Consider the following 13,327-nt stretch of genomic DNA (forward strand, 5'->3'; position numbering starts at 1 on the left):
ATTATTCTATTCATGATCAAAACCATTCAATTGCACAGAATTTGGTCAATGATGCGTACCATTTCTTCAAACATATTTTGGATGGTGATGTTGAGGTCTTCGTTCCAAAACCACGCTGCTGCTGCATCTCTAGCTACTCGTACTCTCTTTAGCTTTGGCGCCTCTATTGGTCCTATAGAGAAGAAATTCATGTGGAAACATCCGGTCACAATGACATCTTCCGGGAGAGGGAACATCAAAGTGTATCCATTCTCACACTTTACGCGAGAGAAGCATGTCAAACTTTTCAAATATGTTAAGGATAAATCAGTTAACATCGGGAATGCCACAGTTCCTAATGTTTCCATTCCCAACCCTTCTTCCTCCGTAATGATTGCCTCCATCTTCTTGCAATACCCTACCGTTATTTTCTTTAGTTGTGCGAGAGATTCAACCATGGATGGGGAAAACATAAACCCGAGGTTATCCAAGCGAGTGATTTCTAATGTCTCCAATCTCGGGAAGGCAACCTGCGGAATTCGCTCACGGAATTGGTAATTTTGTTAAATCTCGAATCCATGAATTTCCAAGATGTAAATATAGATGAGTGTGAAGGGGAGAGGGGGATTATTAAGTTGCACAAAAGGAAAAAAAAAAGGAAGTAAAAAAAAATCTCCATACTAAATACTGTTTCTAGTTTCCAAGAGTATTTCATAGAATTACATAAAGTTATCTATATAAAGTAATCACTAAAAAAAAGGATAAGGAATCTTTCTCTAGTCTTTTCTTGGGCAAATAACTTTGAATTAGCAGAGCTTATTTTGATTAGTTAACCAGTTTTATTCAATCTGAAGATTTTCTCCTTCAGAAATGGGTTAGCGAGCGGTGCATTACTTATCTCTCTCTCTGCATATAATAAAGCAAACTCAACAATACTTTCGACCTTAACTTTTGGCCCCAAAAGTTCAAATAATATGATACAAGGCCACTGTCTAACGAGAACTACGGCTAAAGTTAAAAACCCTAAAGACTAGGGCGATTAAGAAAAAGCGAAGCAGCAAGGGCTCTTTATGAAAATTTCCCGTTCTAGTTCCATTATCTTTGCCACACAACTCGGAAGAGGAACAGATGTACTAAAAAACACTACGTCGTGGGACCCACAACTTATAATCCAGGACCCTTGACTGACGGGGAAACTAAGACATTGCATGTATCCCTAATTACAATGGAAAGTTTTACTTTCTGTTGTTCTTTTTTTCTTTTCTTTCTTTTTTTTTTGTAAAGAGTAACTAGTCTTTTCCAAAAGCTCATTTTTATAACTCTAGAATATCCTTCATCTGTAAAGTTGCTCGCAATGTCCCCATCTACCTCGCCATCACCCATCGCTCTCATCCATACAACAAGTTTTAATTTTTTTATGTTTTGTTCATTAGGACTATTGTCATCCCTAGCTATATTACGATGAAAAAAAAAAAAGCAAAGCAGCAAAGGCTCTTTGCAAAGTTTCCTCGATCTAGTTCCATTATCTTTGAAAGCGAGCTCTCTTCATGGAAGCTCAAAGCATGAGAAGAAGATAAAGTCGTACTCAGACTCACTGGCATGTGGGACCCGCTACTTAAATTTCCACGGCCCTTTATTGGCAGGGGAAAACTAACATATTGCAAGAGTCTTGGGCCCCACCATCAACTCCAATGATAATCGTGCCATTATAAAAAGGGCAATCTTGTCTAGTCTCGACTGCATCTTGGCATGATGCTTCTAACTGTGGGTTGAAATTTTGCTAAAGGCTCCAAGCATTCGCCTGAAAATTGTTTCATTTTAACCTTTCATAGAATTGGTGATTCTGTTAAATTACGAATTCATGAACTTTCAAGATGCAAATATTGATGAGTGCCAAGATGTAAATTATGAATTCACGGAATTGGTGTTTTTGTCTTAAGTTGCATTAAAGGAAATAAAAAGAATAAAATAGGAAAAGTTAGCAAAAAAAATCTCCATACTTACGTCGATGACTCTAGGACGAGAAGGCTATTGGTATTACTAGAGACAAAATAAAAAGTAGGAATTCTGACTTGATTCTGTTGACAATGGGCAAAATGGTAATTTGGATATGCTCAAATAACAATTTTATAATCACCACAGTAGTCTCTCATTAATCCCGAACGTAAATAAAATCTCTTCCTCTCTTCAATTTAGTTCATTTCCTAAAATAATCAAATCACACTTTGTGCTTTTCTTGCCAGCCCAAGAATCAAATAGCTAGTAAATTGATGAAGAAAAGTGCAGCTAAGAGAAAGAAGATGATGGAGAGATTGAGATTAAAGAGAGGCGACCCAATCAACCATCAAATGGCCCACTACAGAAGGAGGTGTGATTTTATCTACTGCCGAGGGCCTCAAATCAATATTATATCACTCTAAAGCAATTAAAAAGTTGGGCTAAGAGAAAGCACTTAAAAAGGGAATTGCCTGGGTCAAATGAACAATTCTTATTTACATCATTCCACACTTTGAAAGAATTGAATATACTTAAATTGATGAAATTTTCTTTTTAAGATTCGTTAATTTTTTGTAAGAGTGCCGGATGATCCAATTGTTTAATTTAAAAACCATAAATCATACATTTACTCGAGCCAAATTGTCGAAGATAGTCCTCAATATCTCACTAAATAGTCAAGCAATTCGTGTAAAAACTAAAAAGGGTGATTTCTAAAGCCCTGGACGCAAGAGATCTTGCTCAGTTTGGCGATGGAGAGGGCTCGGATTCCTTTTGATGGTGCAATTAAGAGAGAGTAAAGCTTCCTTCGATTAAGAAAAAAAAGTGAGATCTTGTAAGTGCGAATTAAGTCGAGTGCGCGTCTTAAAGGCCCTTCATCTCCAGCCTCTTGAACCTTACAGCTCACTTTCCACTCTATTGGATTTTCAATTGCTTTCAATCTACATGCGTGCAATGTCTAAGCCGTACATGCTAGGTCGCTGAGAGTTTTAAGTTTCTTGTGAATATCGGAAAGCCTTCTAGAAATCCTGTTCCGCAGCTATATTACCCGTTCATGCTTCGTGCAGGTACTGTAAGAGAAATATTTCTAAAGTTATCTAAAGTAATCACTAGAAAAAAGATACGAAATATTTCTTCAGTCTTTTCTTGGGCAAATAACTTTGAATTGTAGAGGTTAATTTGATTAGTGAACCAATTTTATTCAATCTGAAGATTTTCTCCTTCAGAAATGGGCTAGTAAGTGGTGCATTACTTATTTCTCTCTGTATATAATAAAGCAAACCCAACGATACTTTTCAACCTTAACTTTTGACCCCAAAAGCTCAAATAATATGCAAGGCCAGTGTCCAATGAGAACTACAGGGAAAGTTAAAAGCCCCAAAGACTAGGAGGAGGAATAGACGTAGTCAAACAAACAAGGTCGTGGGACCCACAGCTTATATAGTCCAAGATCCCTAGAATAACGGGGAAACTAAATATTGCATCCGTCTTGGGCCCCACCATGAACTTAAGTGACAATCCCCACATATGAAGGGCAATCTTGTATGGTCAACGAAATAGCTGCCGGCAATTTTTGTTGGACAAAATAGCCGTGCCCTATCCTTAAGTGCCCAATCTCTGTTACGGCTTTGTGCAGCTATCCTGACAAATTTTCAACCATCTTTATGGAAACTATTTCTGAAGAAATTAAAAGTAAGAAATTGCGACTCATACATGTCAGCAACTCTAAAACACTTATGCTTGCACGCCACTCATTTTCTTCTAAAAAATTTTAACCAAACTATACTGTATAATTAATTTGGTCCGTTTTTATTTTGGCTATGTTTTGTCTCCGTTGTATTTAATAATTTGACATTTCACGTACCTCTCGATTGAAGAGTACAGTGGAGCATGATTGGACGCGATCCTGACTCCGAGCTTCTCGTGAACCTATCATCAGTTTGTCATTGGATGAAAAGAATGTCACCATTTGTATTGTAGGGGTGATTTCTATCTACACAAAAATTTTCACTGATAAAAACAAAAAATCAATCTTACACTTTCCGCGAGAGAAGCACGTCAGACTCTCCAACCATTCTAAGCTTAAATCGGTTAACATCGGGAATAACAAAGTTTCTGATGTTTCCATTCCCAACCCTTCTTCCTCCGTGATGATTGCCTCCATCTTCTCGCAGGACTGTACACTTAGTTTTTTTAGTTGTTCGAGAGATTTAACCATGGATGGGAAAAACATAAACCCGAAATTATCCAATTGAGTGATTTCTAATGTCTCCAATCTCGGAAAGGCAACCTGCGGAATTCGCCCACGGAATCGGTGATTTGGTTAAATCTCGAATCCACGAACTTTCAAGATGTAAATATAGATGAGTGCGAAGGGGAGAGGGGGATTATTAAGTTGCACAAAAGGAAAAAAAAAGGACTTAGAAAATCTCCATACTAATACCATTTCTAATTTCCTACAATATTTTTTATAGAACAACAGAAAGTTATCTAAAGTAATCACTAAAACAAAGATAAGAAATCTTTCTCCAGTCTTTTGTTGGGCAAATAACTTTGAATTGCAAAGCTTAATCTAATTAGTGAGCCAGCCAATCTGAAGATTTCTCCTTCAAAAATTCGTTAGCAAGTGGTGCATTACTTATCTCTCTCTATATATAATAAAGCAAACCCAATAATAGTTTCAACCTTAACTTTTTGGGCCAAAGACTGGGAAGAGGAATAGACGTACTCAGACTCACTACCTCGTGGGACCCACAACTTATGGTCCCTTGACTGATGGGGAAACTAAGATATTGCATGCGTCTTGGGCCCCACCATAAACTTTAGTGACAACCGCGTCATTATAGGAGGGCAATTTTGTCAGGTCAACGAAATAGCTGCGGCAATTTTTGCTGGACAAAATAGCCGTGCGCTTTCCATGACTGGCCAATTTTGGTTCATGCTTCGTGTAGGAACCATAAGAGACGTTCAATCATCTTTGTGCAAACTATTTCTAGAGAAATTAAAAGTAAGAAATTGCAACTCATGCATGTCGGCAACTCTGAACACTAATGCCTTGTACCCCGCTCATTTTCTTTTAAAGTTTTTTAAACAAAGTATACTCTCTAAGCAATTTGGTTAGTTTTTATTTATTTATTTTGGCTATGCTTTATCTCTGTTATATTTAATATTTTGACATTTTACGTACCTCTTCATTGAAGAGTATAGCGGAGCGTGATTGGACGTGGTCTGGACTCCGAGCTTCTCGTGAACCTGTCATTAGTATGTCATTGGATGAAAAAAATGTCATCATTTGTATTGTAGGGATGATTTCTATCTACACGAAGATCTTCGCCAATGAAAACAAAAAATCAATCTTACACTTTTCGCGAGAGAAGCACGTTAGACTTTTCAACCATTCTAAGCACAAATCGGTTAACATCGGGAATGCCAAAGTTTCTAATATTTCCATTCCAAACCCTTCTTCCTCCGTGATGATCGCCTCCATATTATCACAATGTCGCACCGTTAGATCTCTCAATTGTGTGAGAGTTTTAATCATGGATGGGAAAAACATAAACCTGAGGTTGTCACAGAGATCCACCTTTAACTTCTTTAAATAATGGAAACTCACTATTCCACAAGGACTCTTGTTCCATATGCGCCTCAAGCTCCGCATTTTATTTAATTCCAAGGTGGTTAACTCAGAGACAGTCTCAACATTTCCACTACCACTTGCTCCGTCAAGGTCAAAAATATCTTGCACCGAGACGCAATCTTCGACAGTTAAAGTGTGCAACTTATGTAGTTTTACCAGCGACCTGGAGCTGACAACCTTCAAAAGAGATTCGCACCGCACCACTTTGAGAGATTGGAGATTGCTCAGCTCCAATGGAGATTCATCGCTCCATATCTCTTTCAGATTGGGAAGTCCTTCAATTGTCAAGGACTCCAAGGATGGGATTGAAACCTGACAGACAAAACCATCAGCTACAGAATTTACAATTACAAAGGACGGGTAGGAAATTTACATGCTATAGTGGGTTATGATAAACAAAAGCTTGTTTACAATACAAAAAAGGAATTTTACGACCCCAAAAGGCAACTAGTGGACTTTACCATTTATTTACAATGTAACAAGGATGTACCGATTAGATTTTATTTGTAGTTACCTAACAATAAGGGAAATTATAGTCACCAAGAATTAGCACTCATTCAGTTTACTCATGACAATGAAATTAGTTACCCATAAATCAAAAAGTACTTTCAAGCTAAATCACTTCCTGTAAGGTAAGCTCATATAACCTATCCCCAATTAATCGTCCTTCTTGTTGTAATTTCCTTAAGGGTGAGTCTAAATCCGCAGCCTACATATCAACCATAAAATTTTCGGTGAAAAGACGCAATTGTCCCTAAGAACGGGGGAAAGTTTTACTTTCTGTTTTTCTTTTTCTTTTTTTTTGTAAAGAATAATTAGTCTTTTCCAAAAGCTCATTGTTATAACTCTAGAATATCCTTCATCTGCAAAGTTGCTCGCAATGTCCCCATCTACCGCGCCATCACCCATCGCTCCCATACATACAACAAGTTTTAATTTTTTTTTTGTTTCGTTCATTTGGACTATTGTCATCCCCAGCTATATTATGATGAAAAAAAATAAAAAGAGCAAAGCAGCAAAGGCTCTTTGCAAAGTTTCCTCGATCTAGTTCCATTATCTCTGAAAGCGAGCTCTCTTCATGGAAGCTCAAAGCATGGGAAGAAGATAAGTCGTTCTCAGACTCACTGGCATGTGGGACCCACTGCTTAAATTTCCACGGCTCTTTATTGGCAGGGGAAACTAACATATTGCAAGAGTCTTGGGCCCCACCATCAACTTCAATGATAATCGCGCCATTATAAAAGGGCAATCTTGTCTAGTCTCGACTGCATATTGGCATGATGCTTCTAACTGTGGATTGAGATTTTGCTAAGGGCTCCAAGCATTCGCCGGAAAAATTGTTTCATTTTAACCTTTCATAGAATTGGTGATTCTATTAAATTACGAATTCATGAACTTTCAAGATGCAAATATTGATGAGTGCCAAGATGTAAATTATGAATTTACGGAATTGGTGTTTTTTTCTTAAGTTGCATTAAAGGAAATAAAAAGAATAAAATAGGAAAAGTTAGTAAAAAAATCTCCATACTTATGTCGATGACTCTAGGACAAGAAGGCTATTGGTATAAAAAGTAGGAATTCTGACTTGTTGACAATGGGCAAAATGGTAATTTGGATATGCTCAAATAACAATTTTATAATCACCACATTAGTCTCTCATTAATCCCAAACGTAAATAAAATCTCTTCCTCTCTTCAATTTAGTTCATTTCCTAAAATAATCAAATCACACTTTGTGCTTTTTTTCCCAGCCCAAGAATCAAATAGCTAGTAAATTGATGAAGAAAAGTGCAGCTAAGAGAAAGAAGATGATGGAGAGATTGAGATTAAAGAGAGGCGACCCAATCAACCATCAAATGGCCCACTACAGAAGGAGGTGTGATTTTATCTACTGCCGAGGGCCTCAAATCAATATTATATCACTCTAAAGCAATTAAAAAGTTGGGCTAAGAGAAAGCACTTGAAAAGGGGATTGCCTGGGTCAAATGAACAATTCTTATTTACATCATTCCACACTTGAAAGAATTGAGCATACTTAAATTGATGAAATTTTCTTTCTAAGATTCATTAATTTTTCGTAAGAGTGCCGGATGATCCAATATTGTTTAATTTAAAAACCATAAATCATACATTTACTCGAGCCAAATTGTCGAAGATAGTCCTCAATATCTCATTAAATAGTCAAGCAATTCATGTAAAAACTATAAAGGGTGATTTCCGAAGCCCTGGACCCTAGAGATGTCGCTCAGTTTGGCGATGGAGAGGGCTCAGATTCCTTTTGCTGGTGCAATTAAGAGAGAGTAAAGCTCCCTTCGATCAAGAAAAAAAAGTGAGATCTTGTGAGTGCGAATTAAGTCAAGTGCACGTCTCAAAGGCCCTTCATCTCCAGCCTCTTGAACCTTAGTGCTCACTTTCCTCTCAATTGTTTTTTCATTTTCTTTCAATCTTCATGCGTGCAATGTCTTGAGCCGTACATGTGAGGTTGCTGAGAGTTTTAAGTTTCTTGTGAGAATCGGAAAGCTTTTAGAAATCCTGTTCCGCATTTGAATTACCAGTTCAAGCTTTGTACAGGTACCATAAGAGATGTTCGGCCATCTTTTATGGAAACTACTTCCAGAGAAATTAAAAGTAAAAAATTGCAATTCGTGCATGTAGGCAACTGTGAACACTTATTTTCTTTTAAGATATTTTATCCAAAGTATACTTCGTAAGTGATTTAGTTTTTATTTTGGCTATGTTTAATATTTTGACGTAATGTTAAACGCGTACCTCTCGATTGAAGAGTGCAGTGGAGGGTGATTTGATGCGGTTCTGACTCTGAGCTTCTCGGTAACCTGTCATCGATTTTTCATTGGATGAAAAAAATGTCACCATTTGTATTGTAGGGATGAATCTGTCTACAATAAGAACTTAATTGATGAAAACAACAAATAATCTCACACTTTACGCGAGAGAAGCACGTCAAACTTTCCAAATATGTTAAGGATAAATCAGTTAACATCGGGAATGCCAGAGTTCCTAATGTTTCCATTCCCAACCCTTCTTCCTCCGTAATGATTGCCTCCATCTTCTTGCAATACCCTACTGTTATTTTTTTTAGTTGTGCAAGAGATTCAACCATGGATGGGGAAAACATAAACCCAAGGTTATCCAAGCGAGTGATTTCTAATGTCTCCAATCTCGGCAAGGCAACCTGCGGAATTCGCTCACGGAATTGGTAATTCTGTTAAATCTCGAATCCATGAACTTCCAAGATGTAAATATAGATGAGTGAGAAGAAGAGATGGCGATTATTAAGTTGCGCAAAAGGTAAAAAAAGGAGTAAAAAAATCTCCATATTAAATACCGTTTCTAATTTCCTAGAGTATTTCATAGAATTACAGGAAGTTATCCATAAGTAAACACTAAAAAAAAGATACGAAATATTTCTCCAGTCTTTTCTTGGGCAAATAACTTTGAATTGTAGAGGTTAATTTGATTAGTGAACCAATTTTATTCAATCTGAAGATTTTCTCCTTCAGAAATGGGCTAGCAAGTGGTACATTACTTATCTCTCTCTGTATATAATAAAGCAAACCCAACAATACTTTTCAACCTTAACTTTTGACGCCTAAAAGTTCAAACAATATGCAAGGCCTCTGTCTAAGGAGAACCAAGGCGAAAGTTTAAAAAGCCCCAAAGACTGGGAAGAGGAACATACATACTCATACTCACTACCTCGTGGGATCCACAACTTATGGTCCACGATCCCTTGACTGACGGGAGGAAACTGTGATATTGCATGCGTCTTGGGCCCCACCGTGAACTTTAGTGACAACCGCGTCATTATAGAAGGGCGAGTCTAAGGTGCTGCATGAAAACCATTCTGGTTCTGTCCAGAACTGGTTTTTTGTTCCCAGAATCAGTTTTGGATCAGAAACCCGTTTGGTAACGTAATTTCATTTTTCTATTTTCGGGACAAGTTTGCTTCCAAAACTGATTCTGAAACCAGAAATGAGAACCAAAAAAAAGTTGGTTTTTCATTTCTGGAACAAAAGTGAGAACCATTTCTGAGGAATTCATTTTCTTCAACACACATATTCATATGGAAGTCACGATCTTTGAGGTGAGAAAAAAAAGCAGAAAATCAAAAATTTCAAAACTTAACATAATGGTTTAGAATCTGTGGCTACCCACTTTCAGTGAAATTTAAATTTTTTTAGGTACCGAAAAAAATAAATAAAAATAAAAAATAAAAAATTTCACAAAATGGCTTAAAAAACCTATGACCACCCACTTTGAGCAAAATTTAATTTTTTTAATTGCCAAAAAACAAAATAAAAAATAATAAAAAATTCTAAAATTTAAAAACTTCACAGAATATCTTAGAATACCTGTGGCCACCCAATTTGAGCGAAATTTTATTTTTTTAGGTGCCGAAAAAAATAAAAAAATAAAAAAATCAAAAATTTCAAAACTTCATAGAATGGCTTAGAACACTTGTGGCCATCCACTTTGAGTGAAATTTAAATTTTTTTAGGTGCCGAAAAAAATAAAAAAAATAAAAAATTTCAAAACTTCACAGAATAGCTTAAAATATCTGTGGCCACCCACTTTGAGTGAAATTTAATTTTTTTTATATGCCAAAAAAATAAAAATAAGCAAAAAAGTAAAAATTTCAAAACTTTACAGAATGGCTTAAAATACCTGTGGTCACCCACTTTGAGCGAAATTTTATTTTTTTAGTTGCCAAAAAAAATTAAAAAATTAAAAATTTCAAAACTTCACAAAATGGCTTAGAATACCTGTGGCCATCCACTTTAAGCGAAATTTAAATTTTTTTAGGTGCCGAAAAAAATAAAAAAATAAAAAATAAAAAACTTCACATAATTGCTTAGAATACCTGTGGCCACCCACTTTGAATGAAATTTAATTTTTTTTAGGTTTCGAAAAAAAAAGAAAAATTTTCAAAACTTCACAGAGTGGCTTAGAATACATGTGGTCATCCACTTTGAGTGAAATTTAATTTTCTTTAGGAACCAAAAAAAATAAAAAAAAATAAAAAATACCATTTGGGCATCTAAAAAAAATTAAATTTTACTCAAAGTGGGTGGCTAGAGGTATTGTAAGTCATTCTGTGAAGTTTTGAAATTTTTTATTTTTTGCTTTTTTTTCACCTCCAAAAATTAAAATTTCACTCAAAGTGGGTGGCCACAGGTATTCTAAGCCATTCTGTAAAGTTTTGAAATTTTTGAGTTTTTGAATTTTTTTGGGCACCTTAAAAAATTTAAATTTTACTCAAAGTGGGTGGCCACATGTATTCTAAACTATTCTGTGAAGTTTTGAAATTTTTGATTTTTTGATTTTTTTTGGGCACCTAAAAAAATTTAAATTTCACTAAAAGTGGGTGGCCACAGGTATTCTAAGCTTTCTGTGAAGTTTTGAAATTTTTGATTTCTTGATTTTTTTTGAAAAAATTCAACAAATTTCCTATTTTCCTGAAATCTAAATTTTTTTTATTTTCTCGACATTTTGATGATTTTTCTGGAATTTTTCAATTTTTTGGGATTTTCTGAATTTTTTTAAAGATTTTTATGAATTTTTCGGATTTTTTATTATTTTTATTCCATTTCTAAAAAAATGGATTTTTGTTCCTGGAAATAGAATTTTCTATTGTTTATCAAACGGGTTTTTATTTCAGGAAATAGAAATTTTGTGCTGTTATCAAACGGGTTTCTGTTCTAGAAATAGAAATTGTTGGTCGTTATCAAACGGGTTTTTTTTCTCAGAAACTCATCCAGGAACCAGAAATAGAAAAATCTATTTCTGGTTCAGGAACTCATTCCGGAACAGAATGGTTATCATGCGAACCCTAAATCCGCAGACCATAACATTTTAGGTAAAAAGACCCAATTGTCCCTGATTACAATGGAAAGGTTTATTTTTTGTTTTTTATATATATATTTTTTATAAAGAGTCGATAGCTTTTTCCAAAATTTCATTGCTACAACTCTTAAGAAAATCCTTCATCTGCAAAGTTGATCACCCATCTACCTCGCCATCACCCATCGCTACCATCGATACAACAAGTTTTAACTTTTTTGTATTTCATTCATTGGACTATTGTCATCTCCAACAAGATTACGACAAAAAAAAAAAAGAAAAAGAAAGTAAAGCTGCAAAGGCTCTTTGCAAAATTTCCCCAATCTAGTTCTATTATCTTCGGAAGCGAGCCACAACTGGGAAGAAGAAAGTCATACTTAGACACATTAACTTATGGGACCCACAACTTATATGTCGACGACCCTTTATTGATTGATGGAGAAACTACCATATTGCAGGAGTCTTGAGATCCACCGTCAACTTCAGTGATAATCACGACATAGAAAGGGATAATCTTGTCTAGTCAACGAAATAGCCGTGGCAATTTTTGCTAGACAAAATAGTCGTGCGCTTTCCTTAACTGCGCAATTGTTTGCCTATAGTTTACAAACTTCTCTTTAATGTTAGTAAATCACTCTCAATAACCAATTTAACAGGATATCAAACACAACTTTGTGGATTTTGTGTTTGTGACGCCAAATGTACTTACAAATATATCTATACATACTATATGGGTGCACGAACATGCACACAACTATGTACTGTTATAATTATGAGGTATATGCAATGACTAAGTGCTTATTTAAGCATGATACACAAAAACGTGCATCAATTAGATTAGCATAGTTGATTTTATTTCAAAACCCGATCGTCCTTCCCATTTTTGGCATTGGTTTTTAAGAGTCACCTATATTGCACATTTTGGGGATAATAACTAAGTTTCATAACTAAATTCAATGGAATCCATTTTAAAAGATTAGAAATAACTTTACTTATGATATTACTTTAATGCCAAAAAATTCCCTTCAATTTTACTTTATGAAGCCCTATCAATATAGATATACTTGCAGAATGTAAATTTAAAGTAGCTTGGAACCTATCACAAACTAAATTTACAAGGATTTCATACAATTAGTTGGATTTCTACTCAATTAGCAGAAACAGGAGATTGCTTCTTTTAATTACAGGGAAGGCATGAACGGACCAGGCAATGAGGAAGAAAATAAATAGAAAATAACAAATTGAATAAGCAACATAATCTGTGTTACATCCAATTAGCAAAGGAAATAAATAATTAATACTCTTTTAATAGAAAGTTACTTGTTGTCCATTGAAGAATGCAATTTGAGTGGCAACTTGGTCGTCTGATGTACTACCCGAAGGAGCCGACCCAGTCGTGAAAAAATTCTTGATGTTTGGCAAGTCACGCAATTTCAATACACTGTTACTCCTAAACTTTTACTTATTACATAAATTCCTTAAACTTTGATTTTATTGTGGATGTCAACCCTTTGTGCATTTTACCATTGGTATGTGCTTTACATGTGATTTTTAACCAGTAAAGTTGCAATTCTTCTGTATTTGTATTAGTCAAATCACGCTTTGGCCTCCCAATGCGCTTAATTAGTTAAAGTCCAAAATATATACAGAAAAATAAGGTAAAAGAAAAGCAACAAAAAATTAAGACAAAAATTTATAATAATATGGTTGACTTCATGAAGAGCTAAAATTTTAGTAGGCTTTCAAATATATCCCAAGCATTTAAAACTATCATAGAAATGTCAAAATATTGTATTTCATTTTGCATATGGGCCTCCACAATTAGCTATTTAAAAGGACCATGGATGATAAAACC

At 35.2% G+C, this 13,327-nt stretch overlaps 1 protein-coding gene and 1 long non-coding RNA gene across 2 annotated transcripts in view; both read right to left on the reverse strand.

Annotated features, from left to right (window-relative positions):
* The window catches only part of LOC115666728 (uncharacterized), a 29,219-nt gene that overhangs the window by 11,272 nt on the left and 4,620 nt on the right, over nt 1-13,327 (reverse strand). Inside the window, exons 2-6 of the mRNA XM_056303356.1 lie at nt 5,335-5,923; nt 5,162-5,226; nt 4,012-4,264; nt 3,839-3,903; nt 60-509 (exon numbers count right to left, since the gene is read on the reverse strand). Of these exons, the coding sequence (XP_056159331.1) occupies nt 60-509; nt 3,839-3,903; nt 4,012-4,264; nt 5,162-5,226; nt 5,335-5,923 (1,422 nt within the window). The remainder of the gene's footprint in view (nt 1-59; nt 510-3,838; nt 3,904-4,011; nt 4,265-5,161; nt 5,227-5,334; nt 5,924-13,327) is intronic.
* Nucleotides 7,216-8,601, reverse strand: LOC130135085 (uncharacterized). Its single transcript, XR_008814550.1, has 3 exons — nt 8,551-8,601; nt 8,380-8,444; nt 7,216-7,891 (listed from the first exon to the last, which is right to left on the reverse strand). It is a non-coding gene; the product is annotated as an uncharacterized LOC130135085 (long non-coding RNA).

This window comes from Syzygium oleosum, unplaced genomic scaffold (genome assembly GCF_021117445.2).
Source record: "Syzygium oleosum isolate NSW1041296 unplaced genomic scaffold, Sole_v2.1 Sole_v2.27, whole genome shotgun sequence".
NCBI lineage: Eukaryota > Viridiplantae > Streptophyta > Magnoliopsida > Myrtales > Myrtaceae > Syzygium > Syzygium oleosum.